The sequence below is a fragment of the Apis cerana genome, linkage group LG15, assembly GCF_029169275.1.
Source record: "Apis cerana isolate GH-2021 linkage group LG15, AcerK_1.0, whole genome shotgun sequence".
Taxonomy (NCBI): Eukaryota; Metazoa; Arthropoda; class Insecta; order Hymenoptera; family Apidae; genus Apis; species Apis cerana.
In genome coordinates this window covers 1,319,470-1,340,486 of record NC_083866.1, presented here as the reverse complement: position 1 = coordinate 1,340,486, position 21,017 = coordinate 1,319,470, and the positions used below count along the sequence as shown (strand labels likewise).

The window sequence follows — 21,017 nt, the reverse complement described above, 5'->3', positions numbered from 1 at the left end:
TTATGTTTATATAATTAATATTTATGATTTATTTATTGTACAATTATAATAATTATCCATTAATAAAAATAATCTGATAAAATCTTAATTTTAATGTTCAATTTAATTATTATTTGCATTAATTCAATTCTTATTTATTTTATTCATATCTTTATTTAATTATTATTTTCTATTAAATGAATCATAAATTCATTTAATCCCATTTAAATAGAAAATCAATTAAATTCGTCATAGATGCATATGTATTTTTTTATCATTTTAATTGAATTTATAATTTCTTAATTTATCATCATTTTTATTACAATTATTCATTCAATTAATTCAAATAAAATGAACTTCATCGAATCTACCTCTTATATCATCTCAACTCTCATACATATCGCGCTCATTTTAACTCCCCATTCATTTCAATGAAATCCACTTGTTCTTGACTCATTACTATTTCCATTATTAAATCCATTGGAAATGTATGTCAGAGTTACATGAATTCTACTCCTATTCATTTTAACTTTTAATTCATTATTATCTCTATTATTAAATCTATTGGAAATGTATGTTCAAGTTACGTCAATTCTATTTCACTTCACATTAACTTTTAATACATTATTACCTCCATCAAAATTTCATTCATATTCATTCTACATATGATATATTCGTTCTATTTGACTAAGTAGAAAATTAGTTACATCAAATTTTGAAATTTAGATAAGTCTTAATTTTTAATTCATCAAATATTCTACATTAAAATTGTAAAAATTATATAAGGAAGCAAAATAGTTATAGTTATTTTAATAAATTAAAAATTAATTACACCCAATTTATTGCAAATTTATATTGCAATAACTCTCATGACATATTCAACGTTTATTCATTTATTCTTAATTTTTAAGCTTTTAGCAATTACACATATCTACTTAAATTTAATTTAGAGAACAAATCATATATTATAAAATCCACGATAAATTTATACCTATTAACATATTAAAATATATATCTATTAATTTATATCTTTTTATTCATATCGATTTATTCAATATTTATTTTAGCTAAATTTTTAATTCTTGATTTATAGCTGATTCTAATAAAAAAAATTTTACAAAAAATAAATTACACCAAATTTATTTTAAATTTTTCAATGAAACTTCAATTTTTATATTCTCTCTATATATTTCATTTGAATTCTAATTCTTAATTTTAAATTAGAATTGAATATATTTTATTTGAATAAAAATAAGATATAAAAAAAACAAATAATTATTTCAAATAAAATAAAAAAAATAAATATGAGATAGAAATATATATAAATAAATTAATTAAATAAATGAAATCTAAAATTTTATTTATAATTCATGATGGAAAATAAAAAACAACATATAATAAAATTTTTTATATAAGAAAACATAGATTTCATTTTAGATTATACATTGAAAATATGAAAAAAAAAATAATCATTATTAAAACAATATTGTTAGATCAAGATAAAAAAACATTTTAGAAATAGAAAATCTATTCCATTACAAAAAAATATATTTATCTTTCTATAGTGAAAATAAATAATATATATATAAAATAAGATAATAAATATTAAAATCATTTAACTTTTAAATATGTTGTTATTCAAACAATATCATTTAAAATAAAATAATATAGCATATACAAAATGTATACAAAATGAAAGTTTTGTAATCATTTGAACAAAAATTTATTTTAATATTCATTTTGTTTATTAAAATTGAAATTGATTTATATAAATAATAATATGATTGAAAATAATATGTTATCATATATAAAATAATCTATATTATAATATATTATTATAGTGTATAATTCGAAATTATTGTACTTTAATTTATTTGAATATTAAAATTAACTTAAAATTATTTAAAATTGATATTATACGTATCTAAATATATAATCAATAATTGTTGCGCCTCTGAAACAAAGCAATATTTCATTTTTCATTTTATCTTTCATTTTGATAGAATTTGCAAAATTAATTTCTAAAAAATATTTAAATACGAATCAATTAAAATAACAAATATGAAAATAATTTATCTCTCAATACTATTATTCTATAAAATAATATTATTCAATATAAAATAATATAGCAGACAAAAAGTAAATATAAAAATTTCATTTTTTGAGTAATATTATTCGAATAAAAATTTATTTCAATTCTGCCTAAAACGAGCATGTCCATAAAAATCGTACACCCGTTTAATTCCAACTGAACCCGGGAATCAATTTCGGAACGGGATGCGAAAAAGTGGAAAACTATCCAAACAGGTGGAAAATGAATTTTTCCCCTCGCCAATTGTATCCGGAACCGGTGCATCGCGGGCTGCTCCGTAATTACGCCGGTGGATTTCGACCATGGAATTTATTCGTCGTTTATAGCCGGTCACCCGGTATATTAAATAGACGATCGTCTCGTTTTTCACCGAGGTGACGTTCGCGCCGCTCGACGATGATCTCGTCGACGATAACTTGCACAATCAAAATCCCGATTTCAACCGTGTCACCCCTTTCTCACGGACAGAAATCGTTTACGAGCGAACGTTGCCGTTTCTGTCGCGTTTTCGACATTTTTTGTTTCTCTCTCTCTCTCTCTCTCTCTCTCTCTCTCTCTCTCTCTCTCTCTCTCTCTCTCTCTCTCTCTCTCTCTTTCTCTCTTTCTCTCTTTCTCTCTATTCTGGATATTAGTCGAAAAACATTAAACGCGGTTATAAAAGGAGAATAATTATTTTCGATGTGAACAATTGTGGATTTTGGTAGATTTATAAGAATTATTGTTAAGGGAAATTTAAACGATTGTCAGACAATGGTTATCTTGGAGAATTTATTTAGGGTGGATAAAGTAAGAACACTCCGACAGAATTAATGGGAACAACTAACAGTTTTGTATTTCGATAAGAAGGAGATGCTGGTTTTCTTATTAAAAGATAAGAATTTTTAGTGTTTAATGTTTTCTTTTATATTAGATTGGCGAAAATTGTGTTTATATACAATTCTATATATATTCGGATAATGGATATGTAATTTAAAAGAGAAATTATCGGGGATAATTAAAATATATTCGGGGATGTTTTTATGTTATCAAATTAAAAATAATAAGTTCTTTTTATATAAGTACTTCTAAAATGAATATTATAAATTATATACATAAAAATACAATAAAAAATAATATTAAAGAAAAGTGATAAAATTGTTTAATAAAAAATTATTTTTAATATGTCAAATTATAAAAAATTGTTATTATAAATCATTTATTTATATATAAAAATTCATATCTTTTTTACTTTTCTTTGAATATTTAAATAATTTATATTAAGACTTATATATGGCATTTACACATATAATATAATATAATATATGCATTAATAAAATAGTTTTATTACTTTATGTATTTATGTATTTATGTATAGATATAATATAAACATAAGAATCAAAACCATACCATTTTTATAATATTTTTGGAAATAACTGCATTTATATTTTATTTATTTCTTAACTTTTATAAAAAATTTTTATAAAAAATAAATTGCAATCTTTTGATATATTTTCATTGTATCAAATATTTCATCATTAAATATTTTATCATTCTTACATTAATAAATATTTTGAAAAATTAAAATAATTGAATACATTTTTCTAATTATTAAAAAAATATAAATTTACATATTTAATAGAGAAAGAATTTTAGTTCAGCTTCGATTATTAAATATATATTTTATATATTATATATAATGTTATATAATTAAAGATACTTTAAAGTATCTTACTTACTTAGATTAAATTTAATAATAATTAAATTATCTAAATTAAAATTACTTTAAATAAAAAAAATATTAATTGCTATACTTTGTTTTTTTACCAATCACAATTCAAGTAAAATTATCGAAATTAAAAATAATGTGATAATAAAAACTTGTTTAGTACTAACTAAAAATGTAGCCTTATGTAATTTCTTATAAAACCTTATAAAATCTTTAAAGCTACATGACTATCTTGTTTTCTTTTTTTGTTTTCAGCTTTCTGTAAGTTGCGATTTATGTTAAATTCTCACTCTCGTCACTTGAAAACTCACTCTCTCACGTTGAAGATCTTCAGCTGAAGATAATGAACTTTGCTCTGAACGGATGGAGTTTTTTCGGAGTTCAAATGCTTTGCTAAATACCAAAATGCCATAAATTAATTATCGTATCGCTTTAAAATATGTGATTAAAAAGCTTTCGATTGAAATCTTTTCTATTTTGACACATTAAAAGAAAGAATTCGGATAAATTCTACATGAAGAAAAGATAAACTATGTTATGCAACATACAGTATTAAACTTGAAACTGAATTAAAATAACCATTCCATCATTTAGAAGATTAATGATAAATAATAATTTATATTTAATGCATTTAGAAATCTTAGAAAATTTAGGAATGAATTTCTATTTTTGATTCCGAATTTTGCTGTCTTTCATTGCTTAAATAGTTTTAAGCATAATAAAATATAATAAATATATATATACAAATAGATATATATATATATAGATAATATATATATATATATAGATAAAATGTTATAAATACTTAAAAGTCTTACTTAAATATTCTATTTATTAGAAAAATATAATATTTTTTTATATTTCATCATAGTACCTTATTCCAATTTCCAGTCAATTGTATTTTCAGATTAATTTTTTTATATTAAACTTTACTAGAAATATTTTAATATTGACTAGTCTTAGATATATTTTAGAATATATAAATAAATTATTTATTAGATTTATAAAATTATTATTATAACAGATATAAACTTTTACAAATACAATAAATATTCTTTGAATTGTAATATATATTCTTTAAATTATTATTATTATAACAAATATGAAATTCTACAAATACAATAAATAATAATGTATAAAATATATTCTTTCGTATATACAATAATTCAATTTGAATAGAAATATGATGATAGATCTAAACTAAATTTTTCTTTATTTATAAAAAAAATCTTTATTTATAAAGTTTTACATATTTTTATATGTATATAGAGAATTAATTTTTGGAATAGAAAAAATCGGTCAAGATTTCAATATGCTCATATTGCCAAAAGCATGCAAATCGACTTCGGCAATAATCGGATACGATTAGTTTGTACAGTTATTAAAGATGATAGCTTGATAGTATCTGATTCCTTGAAATTGTATTGAAACTTTTAGAATTCTATCTTACTCAAATATTTCCAATCTATCTCGAATGTACATTTTCTAATAACATTAATTTGTATTACCATAGAATTTTTGATTCAAATCTTTTCTTTCGTTATTATTTGTTTACCAAAAACAATGAATTAATTAATATAAGAGCAAATTTCAAAAGAAATCAAATCATATTTTCGGAAAACATTTTACATATACAAAAATGTTAAATTTCTTTTTTTATGTAATTAATTATTGAGGGAAATTTAGTTTTTTGATCATTCTTTGTATATAAATCGTAACTAATCACGAAAGAATAAAAATAAATTCATATCAAGAAAATAAGTTTATTGAATATAAATCCGTTAAAATAAAACATATAAAACAGTTTAAATCATCTGACAATAATAAACCATCGAAAAAATTAAAGAAAAAAGGAATCGTCGAAAGCAAGAGATCAGAAGGAAATACATACATATAAATGCGCTTAAGTACATGCATACATACATATCAAGAGCAAATCGAGTTCTCCAGATGTTCTCGAGACAAGAACATTCTCGCCGTCTGTCTCGAGAAAACAAGAAAGAGACGGAGCGAACGAATAATTTAAGCGGAAAGAAAGAGAGAGAAAGAGAGAGAGAGAGAGAGAGAGAGAGAGAGATGCGTGCAAAAGTGAAACGGAAGCAGAAAGAGAAAGAGGATACTGGAAGGAAGGAGAATATGCACCGTTTGCCAGGTATATACGCTTACGTCCCGCCTCGTTGTCATTAATTAATCTCACGTGATAAATGTTAAGTCGTCTGCCAACTTCGAAGATGTTAACGCGATCCCGCGCGATGGCCCAGCTGCGTGCCACGATTGAATCAGCAACGGGCGAATACTGAGACACCGGTGGCAGATGTTGCTGCATAAATTTCTGTTAATCCTTCGTGGCAACGACCGGAATCGTTTGTCCCATAGCGCCCGCGAAAGATCGATCATGTAGCACGTAGGTGCGCCGATCGATGAAGATTAGTTCGATAAATTTTTTTCAACTTATTTTTTGTTTGTTGCAAACAGAAAACGATTTTCAAAACTTCTCATGTTTTATTATTATTATATAATGATTATTATTATTATTATATATTATTATTACATATTTTTGAAAAATATTTTTGATATTTATCTCATAATAATATTATTTTTTCGATAGATATTTTATTTTTTGATGACAATTTCTTAAAACTTCTTATCAAAAAATAATAAATTAATATTAACTTTTAAATATTCAATATTTAAATACTCTAATCATTCAAAATTTATTTCAATAATAGTTAATAAGCTTCGTTCTACGTATTTTAGATATATCTTTTTTAATTCTGAAAAATTCTTATCTTTGTCATTGAATTGTGCTTCCAAACAAAGAGACTAGGATTTAAGATCTTCTTAAGATCAAAATAATCTTCTTTATTATTTCTTTTCTTTTTAAATTTGTTCTCCAACAATTTAACATTTTTTTCATCTTTATTCTTCTATATATATATATATAAAATAATATGTCCAGATAACTATCAGAAAATTGAGATTAAAATATATTAGTTATCTATTCTGAATTATCGATAATTTCTTTCTCAATTTCTTATAAATGAGATAGAAAAAAGTGTTCATATTTTGTTTTACGATATATATTTTAAGTTTTTAAGAAATATGTGTTTCAAAAATTGAAATTGTATTTTCAAGAATTAATGATGATAATTTCTTCGAAAATTAAATAGCAAAATATAACAATTAATGAACTATTGTAAGTGCAATTTATTCCATTTCGAAATATTAAAAGTATAACGCAAAAAATCATGAAATTTTTCCATCGATACTTTCACAATTTTCAAACTAAGTCTTGTATTTTCTCGAGCATCAAGAATTTTCGTTAGATTGAAAAGCAGAATTGATCACCGCAAGGAAATAGAATTTCACGATCTCCAAAATCGTGTCCTTCTTCGTTGAGGTAAAAGGGTTAAAAGAGTTTCAAAACTCATTATCATGAATCGGACCGAATCGAAAGAAAACATAGATGAAGACAATTTTAAGAAGGAAAAAGAAGAAAGACAATGAAGAAAGAAAGTAAGAAAACAGTTACCTGTGACTAGAATAAATCAAATTTAATATAATATATCTAAAATCAAATTAAATTTAATGCTAAAATTGATTTACTTCGAATACTTATTTAATATGTATTTCGAATACTTTGAAATATTCGATTATTGATTTTTATTATTATTATTATACTAATCATCCATTATCATAATCATAATAATATCCATTTATTCTTGTATCAAGATGTATAAAGATTTGCATTTAATTTAAAAATATTGATTTAAAAATCTAATTAAAATGCTAATTTAAAAATCTACATTTCTATGAATCTAATTTTATGTATCGTATAAACAATTTTTATGAAAATTATTTATAACTTAATCTTTATATATATTTTAAAATGTAAATAAGAAATGAAATAATCTATTGTTTTCTCAATATTTATTTACATATTCTTCTAAACTCTTATAAATTAGACAAAATTTTTTTTCATTTTCAAAATTTAACTTCTCAACTCCAATCAAGTTTCATTAAATTTCAAGAATTGTATTCTTACAAATTATTCAATCTTTTTCTAATCTAATCTAACTTATTCACGATATAATTGATCCCATCACTACTCAGACCTAACCTTATCTTTTCCAACCTAATCTAGCTCTTTTACGAGGTACGTACATTCTCGATGGACTTTTCTCTAGTCGGCGTCACGAAAATAAATTGAATCACGCAGAAAATAGAAGTACAAACACATCCACGCCTACCGATGGCCGTAATTCCAAGCTACTTTCCCAGGTTGCGATTGCAGGGAATGGTGGGGGCGGAAAGAGCCGAGTTAAAGAGGGGAGAGGTCTTCCAACTTGGACATCCTGAAGTATTATCTATCTCGGAAGTTCGTCCCCGAGGCTGCGGCTGGCTCTGTTGACGATGACGAAGACGACGAGAACGGTCACGCTAATCGCAGCTGGCTGGAGATTGGCTTTTAGCACAGAGTTCGACCAACTTGTATCGCCAGGAAATCGCGGGCGCACCCCTCCGCTCAAATTTACAGGGCGATTCCCTCGACCGCCTCCTTCGTCGCGAGGGATGGTATTTGCGGCCATGGGGGAAGCATTGATGGAAGGGGTTACGATCAGGTCGACGTGGTCCTAGCGATGATTTAAATTGCTCTAGGCGAGGGCCTCTGTGCACTCTAGTTTCTGGCTTCTTTTTAGAGATTGTTCTTTAGAAGTTTGGTAGTTGATGAGATCCTTGATGGTATACACTGGTTATAAGTGGTCTTCTTCATTGTTTTAGCTTTATACATTTTTCTTTCAAAGATGAGTCGAGATTGGGTTATTAAATTGAATCTGAAATCATGTGAGATCTTAACATTTTTTTTTAAATTCAAAATATTTATTTTTTCTTCTTTCTTTTTTAAGAAAAAAGATTTTTTCTTATATTTATTAATAATAATGATCTTAAAAAAATTTGATTGATGTTATCTTTGAATTCGCGTTTTTACAATATTATATATATATATATAATAATAATAGTAATAATTTGTTCTTTGGATTATGAGAAATTAAATATTTATTTTATAATTTTTAAATATAATATTATACTATAATATGAGCCTAAGCAATTATTATAAATCTAAAATCTAAATACAAATTTTTTACTTTTAGTTGATTTTATTTAATAGATCACATAGAATCAGTGATATTCTAATCAATGAAATTATAATAATGTATTATAGTAAAAAATTGTAAATATTATAAATATATTCATAGATATCAATATTAAATTTTAAAAAATCTCAAATAACATGAGATGAAAATAAAAAAGAAATTTATAAATCAATTATTACATATTCTAAAAGACATTTTTATTGAAAAGAAAATTTTATTACAATTAATATGTTTTTTTATCAAATACTGTATGGAACAATATTTTTAATTGAAATATCATTTAAAAAAAAAAAGGAAATCAGGAATCAAAATTTTATTGAATTCTTATTTTTTTTAAATATAATTTTATAATAATAATATGAGATGAAAAAATTTAAATTAAATAAAATGTTTAGAATTTAGTGCCTTGTTACAAAAGTTTTTAGATAAAGTATTATTTAAAATACGAAAAAATATTGAAAAATAAGAGGAATATTGAAATAGTTTTATCTTTCAAAAAGATTTCTCATCAATCACAAAATTGCTCTAATCTAATATATTCTACATAAATATAAATTTTCGTTCAAATCAAAATTTTTAGATTAAAATTAAAAATTAAATTTTAATTTTTAAATGAGGTAAATTTTTCTGTAACATACTTTCATAAATTATTATATAAGAAGAATAATTAACAATCAATGAAATTAACTGTCATTTTCGAACTGACATTATCCTTTTATTCCTACTTTTTTTTATCTCATTTTTTTCTTTTTATGTATTTCGCAATAAATTATATTCCCGTACATAAATTTAAATAATCTCATGTAATCGATAAATAAAATTTGTAATAGGCTATATGTTTGGAATTCTACAGAACAGAATTTGAATTATTATAAGAATATTTAAAGCTATATTCTATATAACTTCAATGTTAAATTATAGAATTATAGAAATTTAAAATATTAAGTATAAGATAATATATTAATTTGTTAGAAATTTAAAGAAATTAAAAGAAGAATATTTAAAACAATATTCAACTTTAATTAATTATAATTAAATAATCTGTGATATTCCTCTATGTGTTTTTATATAAGTTCATTTTAATAAGACAATTGAATCATTTTCTTTTGTTTCTTGAAAATAAATATTTACAATATAAAAAACTCAATTAAATAAATATTAAATTCATAATAAAGTTCTTTATAAAAAAAAATATCGATTTCTTAGAAATTTTATAATCTCTTTAAAATTATAATTGTAGACAACAAGGCAAGAATATTAATATAAATACTGTTTAATATTAATTTAATTAATATTAAATATTCATATATTTAATATATTCATATATGAAAACTTCAATTGAAAACTTGCAATTAAACATTCTTACACAATTTATTATTTCTATAATTATTTCTAGAATTTATATTTTCTATATTAATGTTCTATATTATTAAAATTATTATATATTTGTTTATGATAATTTTAATATTGATACACCAAAGATGAAGAATTTTAATCAATCATAAAATTGGAGAAAAGAAAATTTAGCGAAGAAATTAATCAAGAATATTTTACATGGGAAAACGTAACTTCAGACGTATTGGATAGAATTTGAGACACCGAAGATGGCATTTTACATACTCCAGACCCGCATGACTCAGAATGCCAATTTGAATATGGTTCAACTACATTTCCTTGAGTTAGCATGTTTCCCCGGGAGACTGGTGGAAGGATGTCTACAAGTTGCTACTCATTTACATATTCCTCGGACCAAGAAACTCTCCTTCGTCGCCAGCAGGATTATTTGTGAAATTGTAAACGTTTTCGATTAACGATTCAGCCCTGTTACAGAGGTACGGTGCACCACTCCTGAAATAATAGTAATTTACACACAAATTTCTAGCAATCGCCGCAAATAACTCGAAATTGATCGTAACTCCCTGAGACTTTTGATTGTTTAAAAACTTTAATAACGGATAAAGATAAGAAAAAACAATTATTCAAAGTTATTAGTAAACTTTCTCGGTATGGTATTTTTAATTAAGAATACAATTTTGAAGAAAGATTTCCTATATTTTCAAGATTAATCTTGAAAATATAGGAAAAAAATTTAAAAATATATAAATACATAAATATTTACAAATATATTATCAGAAATTATAAAAGAAAAAAAGATTGTAAAAAATGCTTTTTCAATAATCATAATCTCTTCAAAATTCAATTAAATAAAGACAAAATTCGAAAAAAAATCATAACAATAAATTTACAAAAATACATAAGAAAATAAAAAACAAAAAAGTTCGAAAAAAAAGAAATTATGAATTCAAATTTATTAAAACATATAGTTACATTTAAAAATTTCTAATCAAAAATTTAATTAATTTCAAAATCTTTATAATTCAATTCAAAATTAACAAAATTGAAAAATTCAAAAAGAAGAATAAAAAATAAATTTCACATAAATAAACCAAAACCAAATATTTTAAAATCATCAACATTTAATTTGAAATTAATAGTATATTGAAAATTCCATAAAGAAAAAATCTTAAATATATAAAATATTTTTTCAACTTGTACAATCGTATATAGCCTTTCATTAGAGAAGAATTCACTAGAAGAAAAATTTTTCAGAGCCAAGATCGCACATCAAAAATTCTCTAAAAAAATTTCCTAGAAATCAATGGAAAATATGAAATGAAGGCAGAAAGACGGGAAACGGAAAGGGAAGGGCGGGGAAAACAGGAAGAGCATATGGGTTCGTGTGTCGAACGAAGAACGGTGGCGAAGATCTTTGGAATTGCGCCAATCTCTAGAATAACTTAGCGTTACCAATATGGCGGATAGGCAACGATAGTATGCGTGATACGCAAAAGTCTATACTTGCTATCGGCATAGACTATGTGATTTAGACCGATATTATATACCTGCATTTTATAGGCAAATTTTCTGGCATCGTCACACTGTTATATCGTCAACCTGGGAAACCGCGTAAAACTTTGGTCACGCGAGAGTACATGCGGAAAGACATTCGTATTTTTCTTCCTCCATCTGTTTATTTCGTGAAGAAACATAACCGACTGCATTCGATCGGCATAGAGATTCACGCGATTTTGAAATATTTATAGGATCCACCTCTTTGTTGCGAAGATTTTGTTTAGGGCAGAGTAGGATTATAAGGTTTCGGCATGGATGTGGTATAATTGAAATATGTTTGTTAGACTTTTTTTCAAAAAAAAAAAAGAAAGTATTGAGCATTTTGAAATAAAATTGTATTTTCTATTTCTGAATTTTAATAGTTTTATGAAAGAAATATATAATGAAATTCTATTCTCAGAAAAAGAGAATATTAAGTATTCCGGAATAAACATTTATTTTTTGTTTGTTAATATTTAATATTATTGAGTTTTGAAAGAGAGCATGAAATAAAATATCTAGATAAAAGAAAATATTAAATATTTCAGATTAAAAATTTATTTTTTAATATTGAATATTTTTAGTGATAAAAATATAATAGGAACCAAATAAATGTAAAAAAATAGAATTGTTAATGTGAAAAAATAATTTTTATTTCAAAAAAGAAAATATTGAATATTTCAGAATAAAAATATATTTTTTATTTTTAATAATTCTTTATAATATTTATTATTTTTAATATTTTCGAACTTTAATGATAAAAATGGGAATGAAATAAATATAAAAAAATGTTATATTGTTGATATGAAAAGATTTATATGCATCGAATTACTCAAAAATATCCAAATTTTTGAAAGTTCATTTAAAACATTATTCATTTAAAGATGTAAGAGTTTATTTCATAGTAGAATTAATATTTTTTAATTTACAAAAATTGTTCAATTTACTTTATGATCTCGATAATCAATATTTACTAAAATTGAAATTCAACATATACATTTTGATTATTGAAAGCTTTTATTATAATTCTTTTGCTTTTGATATATTTACAACATTGGAAACTTCAATATTTTCAGTTGTGTGATGAATTTTATATAAAGGAAGCATGAAAAAAAAAAAATGAAAAAAGTACCACAAAACCTAAATAAAAAAATAAAAGAGTAAAAAAAAAAATAACTATAAATAAAAAACAAAATAGAAATATATACAAAGAGATATAAAAGAAGTTCAAAAGATAGAAAAATTATGAATTCAACAAAATAAAAAAAAATAAAAAATAAAAGAATAAAAAAAGATTCAATTAAAAGTCAAAAGAAAAGTTGCAAAAAACAAGAAAAAAGGTCCACAAAATAGAAAAATAGAAAAATATAAATCATAAATATATATATATATAAATTAAAAACTATATTCAATTGTAAAATTCTAAATTGTCTAATTTACTTCAATCAATCTAGCGATATCTCGTTCCATGATAATTTAATTTTTTAATGAGTAGGCGCGTTTTACGGAAACGAATGATTCGGATAAGAAGCGAGTCGAACCACTCGAAAATAGGATTGAGTGACGAGCTTTCATCGACGCTGCAATGAACTTCGGCGTGGACCAACAAAGCGCGTAACATGATTAAGGGCCCAAAGTGTAAGATGATTAGAGTTTTCACGGAAAATTCCAAACTTCTGCCGTATCTTCGTAAATACGATCTGAGATATTCTCGAGATATTTGTGGTAGAAACATCGTCTTTGTCTTATTTCGCGATTCGAGAAATTAAGGAAATATTCAACTTTCAATTTATTCCTTTCAATGATTCACTATTGAAAATGCAATATTTCATTAATATATAATAAATATAAAGAATATTTATATTTATTATATATTTTAATTTACAATTATTTATTACAATTATTTATTTTATTTAATGAAATGTTATTACAAATGTTATTATGTGACTATAATTTTATTTCTAATTGAAAGTACATACATATACATTTGTGCACGTCCATAAAGGAAAAGAAAGTTACTTACAATTATTTTCTAAAATATATAATAAAGTGAACAATAACATCAATTACTATTACGTATATTACTATGTACGTATATTATATTTTGGATTATACATAAAATAATACTATTTTTATTAATAATAGTATTTTATTAATATCCTATAAAAAATTGGAAGATTCAGAAAAAAAGTATATAATTTCAACAATTGCAAATAATCTTGAATATAGATATATAATTTATAATCTATGTATATTTAATATTATTATATATATATGTATATATATATACAGATGTTAATAAATTTATTTTATTATTTATACACTATTAAATATTTAAATGAAATGTTATAGAATAAAATATATTTAAAACAAAAATCTTTAAAATCTTTAAAAATCATTAAATTTCAATAATGCAATTCTCTATTAATATACAATATATAAATTTATATAAATTTTTTGCAATAAATAATATAAATAATAAATAATATAAATAATATATTTGTAAATAATAGACAATTTTCTTTATAGTCTCTTGTTTTTTTATATTATCAACTAGATATAGATATCTATTGTAAATTTATAAGATAACAAATATTTATATTCGATTCATATATTATATTATATTGCATTATATATATATTATATTATATACAATATTATAGATTACAATATATTTAATAACATAATAATTTAACTATAATTTAACAATATCAATGTCTCTATGATAATAAATATGATAAATATGTACATACATATGTATATATAAATATATATAATTTGATAAATATAGTATAGATAGTATATACGTAATATATAGCATATATTTAAATATATTTTTAGATAAATACTTCATTTTTTTTATAATATCAATTTTATGCTATCACGCATACTATATATATCCTTTTAGAATTTTATCTATTTTAAATTTTTCTATTATTTCAAATTTTTTGAAATTATGAAAGATTCACGATCACTAACTTCTTTATCATAATTACTTAATCTCTATATTTCAGTGTCCAATTTTTTTAATTTAATTGATAAAAATTTCTTTAAAATATTCGTTAAAAAATATATTTATTTTTATTAAATTTAAATCATATGATCAAAAGATTTATTTAAAAAACTATTTCAAAATATTCAACAAAAAAAATATATTAATTTTCATTAAATCTAAATGGTATGATCAAAGGATGTTAATAGGAAAGATTTGAGATACGGGGAAAAATGATCGGCTTGTTTTTATGACACGCTAGTATAGAAATAATTTTAAATCTCTTTGAAGTCAGCTGGAAATGTTTTGCAGAACACGTAACACGTGACAAACATGTTTGTTCTAGTTTTTTACGGTCTAACGGAGAAACGTGTTTTGAATCAAAGTATCACATAATTCTCCGAGGTGGAAGGCGGCAGTGGCCATGTTAAGCTTCCCCAACTTCTGCCTCTTCGATTTTTCTCTTTCGTGCCGATCGAAGGCATGTTTCGAAAATTTGTTAAATATAAAATAAAAAAATATATTTATAAAATTTTCTCTTTATAATTGAAATGATATGATATTTGAATTAGAATTCTTGAATAAAAGAATTAAAAAAAATTTCAAAATACTTTTTATAGGAAATAATAAATTCTACTGGTACTTAACAGCTTAATATTTAACACTCTTTGAATCTTCTTATTTAGTGAATAAGTAATTTCTTAAACGATTTCCATGATACTTTATGGTAGAATTAAATACTTTATTGCAATCTGCTACTTTTTAAATTTAATCTTATTTAATTGGTATTATAGGATCATCAGTTTAATTGATACTTTTATAGTTTTATATTTCATTATTATTTAATTGAGATTAAATATGTCTTCCGATGTAATTTATCTAATTTCATTTTGTATTTGAAATTTTATCTTTTTATGAAAAACATAAAAAACATTATAAATACTCAAAGCATTGAAAATTAATTCAATTTTTAATGATAAATAAAAGAAAGAATAATATTTTATATTTATGTTATACTTATGATTAATTTCTTATAATAATTTTTTTATGTAAAAATAATATAAAATCTTTCCTAATGAAAGAAGTTTAGATTAATTTTAGGATTTATTTAGAAAAATATAAATAAATAAATGTTGCAATATCACATTATTCTATGGAAATTCATTTTCCATATAATATTATTCATAGTATTAATAGTAATATTAAAATAAAATTATCAATATAATAAAATTAATCAGCTTCAGATTTTTTATTTTTGCAATTATTAAATATATATATATATATATATATATTTATTAAAATTAATAATAATTTATATATATATATAAAATCATTATATATATTTATTTATATTTAATTATTTTTATAATTCTATTTTTTATTTTAATCATTTGTTAATATAACTCTAAGAAGTTAGCATATTTTAATACACAATTACTTTTTTAAAATCAGATTTAATTGTTTTGAAATGTTAAAAAAATTATTTAATTTATTGAATAGCATTTAAAAAAAAACTTTAAAAAATTGCAATTTATCGGAATCATAAAAAAAATAATAAAGATGATTTTTGATATCATTTTTAAATCTAATAAAAATTTATAAAATATATTTTGTTGATTTGTATCAATTATATACATGCTAAAAATTTTATGCTAAAAATTATCGAAATTACTTTGCTATGAACATTATTACGTTGCTTTATTAACATTACATTCATTCAAAACATTAAGTCCAATTATATAAAAGTTATGTTTTAAAAAGCGTATCAATACTTTTTGGAATTATTGAATATTTAAATATGTAATGTTATATAATTTTAATATTAATAATTGTTATCATAATTATACAATGAAAAAGTGTACAAACATAAGTATATTTCAATCAAGTATATTTATCATTATGAAAACATTTTTTAAAATTAAAATCTCGAATAATAAGAATATTTCATTTTTCATTTCAACATTCGCAATCTTTTAATAAAAAGATCTAAGTTTTAAAAAAGAAATAAAATTTCCATTCCCTCCTAATTAAATTTCTTAAAGTTTCTTCCAAGTTCTCTTAATTGTCGCACTATGTAAGTTACCCACGTCAGCACGAATTAAAAAAGAAATAAAATAATCTCACTATATTAATCATCCTTGTACATCTTGTTCTTTTTCCTCCATCCTAAACATATATTTGTACTGCATTTAATCGCGTTAATTTTTAATTAAATGATTTCTTATTCCTATGGATACGTTCTCGAGATTCCCGGTGCCCATTTATCTCTCTCGTTCTTCGCTCGCTTGCGTTTCCAAATTCATAGCTGATACAAAATGCAATTTAGCTACTAGTCTGAAGATGGATAGACGACGATGGGCGTGATACTTTTTCTAAAAATGAAAAATATCGGTTGATGAAATCAGGAAAAGGTTTCGTTTCAGAAATTCGTTGACACCATCGATGATTTAGAAACAAAATTGTCTGTGAAAATCGATTGAATGGGACTTTTTTTGATGAATGTTGCTTTCAGCTTTTTAAAAACGATTTTATTATTTGCATTATTGTCAACTAACTAAAAAAATTTCATCGCTTTTTTCTGTTGACGAAAAACGAAATGTAGAAAAGCAAATTTTTATTTTTCAAAATGTAATTTTTATTCTGTTTATTGGAGGACAAAATTATGAATATCGGTTTTATTAAAATTGTATTTGAGAAAAGACTTATAAGTATCAGTCGGAAGTTTAAAATTTTTTTTTTTATATACTATTTAAATTATTAATCACATAATTTTTAAAAAATTTTTATTATTGTAAAGTGACAAGAGATTTTAATAAAATATAGAAAACAAATTTTTATTCATTGAAATTTTTATTAAATTTTTAGCTATTTTTACTGTACTTTATAAATAAAAAAAAAGTTATATATACCAATTTTATAAAAATTACAATTGAAGATATTTCTGAAAAAACAATTTATAAGTCAAAATAACGAATATATATAATATATATCATATAACATACATATTATATTATATCGACATATTTACAAATGAAATAAAAATTTTATTGTCCTATTATTAAAAGAAAATTGAATGGATTATAAAAAAACTTGCAATATTTTTTTTGATAATATGAATGCAAATTTGTTTTTTTTTTCTTTTGATTATATACTTCTAAAATATTCATCATTCATATTTTTCTTTTTAACTTCTCTATTTTTAAAATTATAATTACAATATGTTTCCTTTTCTTTCTTTTAATTTAAATTTAATTTCATTAAGACAGTTTAAATTTCAAAACTAGTTTAAATTTTAAAATTAAATTGAAAAAGAAAATTTTTATAAATCAAGATATCTTTTTCATTTCATTTCTTTTATTTAAAACTTTTTTTTATTTAAAACTGAATAAATCACTTGCATAGATAACTAACAATTCACAGAAAGATTATTTAAATTAATTTGCTGCATAATTATTATATTTATATATTCTACCAATATGTGTTCGATAAATGTTGCATTGATTTATTGCTCCCTAGATTGCACTTTACAATTGTATAATGTTAACATTAAATTAAAATTCCTATAATATTACAAACGTTTGTAAAATTACAAATAAATTCATTAAAGGAAACATCGCATAAACGTATATCTCAACATCGATAATGATTTTCATATCATAACGATCATCGTATCATGCTATCATCGTGCTATCATTATTGATAAAATTTCCTGCGTAACTAGATTCGGGTGCATTTCGTGTGTATATACGAGAGGCGTTACATATTCAATTTCGAAAATTGAAAACCGAATAGAATTCCGTGGATATCGAGAAATAGAGTCAATAAAGTAAAGCACGGATACAAACTTCTGATTGGATGGAATGATTATAAACGATTTCAAAATTATATAATAGAAATCGTATCCAATATCTTATGTAAATAATATAAATATAATATATTGTTAAATTTCAATATCGAAATCATTTTATAATTTCATATAATTATATTTATGAAAAATATTTATATTTATGAAAATTATTATTATTGAAAATTATGAATATTTATGAAAAATTTAAATATATAAAGATTTATAAAATGCTTGATATATAAAAAGATATGAAATATTCAAAGTATAATGATATATTTATAAAATATGATATTTAAAAATGAAACAAATTATTACTTAAGTTCTATTTTTTTTTAAGTTAAGTTTATAAAATTTTAATTTTGCATAAATATTCGCAATCTAGTTATGTAATTTAAAAAATTACATTTTCATATATTTATTTATTGATTATTTTATTAATTTATTTATGTTTTATGTGTGTATGTATGTATGTACATAACAGTTATTAATTTTTTATAATAAACCACCATATTTTTATAATAGATAATTGTTGAATCACAAAGTAAATCTCAGATAATCTTTACTAAATTTAAAGATTTAATATTAATTAAATGAATTGAATTTCAATTTAGTTTAATTAAAAAATAATATTTAATTAAATATAAGAAATATTTTTAAATAAAAAATAAAATATGTTATAAAAAGTATATATTATCACTATAGTTTGTTAATAAATATTTTAAATTTTTTAAAAAAATTTTATTTGACATATCCTTTTATATGTAATCATCCTCAACTATTCAAGTTCTAACATTTCTTCGACGAAAATTTAGAACAAACCAATCATTACCAAATATCAGAAAATTTCGAATTTCTTAAAATCCATAAAAATTCCAGATTTCAAAACATTCACTAACAGGGAAGGAGTGATCCTCGAAATCCTCCTATCACAATTCCTACTTTATATTACCATTCCCATATTCCACTAATCTGGACCCACCGTATCCTCATGCCCATCCTCTTATCTCTAGAAACCACCCTTGATTCTCCATAAAATTTTCAAAATCGTATACCCAACATAGCCGAGGCAGTAAAAAAGTATATATATGAAATCGATGGATGCGTAACAATTAATTCCTTTCCATATTCGAAATATTTTTCGATGCAATATCGTTCGTGTAATAACACCAATATTCATATCATATCATAACAATATTATATCATATTAAATATTATATAAAATTTTGGAATAGAATCTCTGTATTTATCTGCCTTTATTTATCAAATATTTTTTCGGCAAGAAAATGTATCGATATTTATTCAAAAATTAAATATTTATCGCCAAAAGTTTTTTATTTTAATAATTCATTTTCATTACTTTTCAATAAAAGTTAAAGTTCTGTTTGAAATTTTATTTATTTGATTTCTTGACTCGATTTCTCTTTTCGTTAATTATTTTTTTCGATAATTCTTATGAAAATTTGTTTATTTGTTTATTCTTCAGGAATGGATTAATGACGAATATAAAGTTTCTATTATACATGAAATTTTAGGAATTAATCATAAATTGTTCGAATGGTATATGTGATACGAAAAAAGAAATTATCAATAGTTAATTTTAATTGTTCGATAATGTAATGACATCATATAAAATTTTAAATATTATAAATGTTAATCGTAAAAAATATTTATAAATGTTATAAATTTTTGAAATAAATTTTTCATTGAACAAGAAATTTTAATAAAAGATATTTTGATAAAGTTTTCAAGAATAATTTAAATTCAATATATAAAAAATTTATTTCTGAATAATTTTATATATTTATAAATTGATCATCTAATATGTCATTTAATATTTACAATATAATTGACAATCACAATATTTGATAAATACTTATACAAAAATATCATTCTTTGATAATTGTTTAATTTTTCAAAATCACGCATAATATTGTTATTAAAGTTTTACTTAGCGATCATTATTAAAAAATTATTGACAAAAATAATTTAATTAAATTATGTTACTTTATTAAAAAATTATTAATTTAATCTAATCTATAAACTGAAACTAGGAATTAAATAAATTTTTTTGACATCAATCAATTTTATATTAATTCCCCCTCAAATCAAAAAATTAAATAAAAATTCATTATTTAATTTGTCTATTTAATGATTTACTACATTAAATTTGAACTAATTTTTTAATTTGATCAATCATCGATTCAATTTTAACAATAACCTGATCTAATCTAAACTATTTCGAAGAATTTTTGTTAATATCTTTTCAAAGAACAATGAACAATGAGAAATAAAATTTTCGCTATTCAGGATGACGATTTTAATAATATATTGAAAAATCATCAAGATCTGAATAA

At 22.1% G+C, this 21,017-nt stretch overlaps 1 protein-coding gene across 14 annotated transcripts in view; it reads left to right on the top strand.

Annotated features, from left to right (window-relative positions):
- Positions 1-21,017, top strand: part of LOC108000770 (max dimerization protein 1) — a 410,762-nt gene that overhangs the window by 343,420 nt on the left and 46,325 nt on the right. For 2 of the 14 annotated variants that reach the window (XM_062085378.1, XM_062085377.1), the window contains exon 7: positions 4,032-7,990. The exons of the other annotated variants lie outside the window; for them this stretch is intronic. In XM_062085378.1, the coding sequence (XP_061941362.1) occupies positions 4,032-4,114 (83 nt within the window). In that variant the 3' untranslated portion in view covers positions 4,115-7,990. Of the gene's footprint in view, positions 1-4,031; positions 7,991-21,017 lie in introns of those variants that run through there. 14 annotated transcript variants of the gene reach the window in all.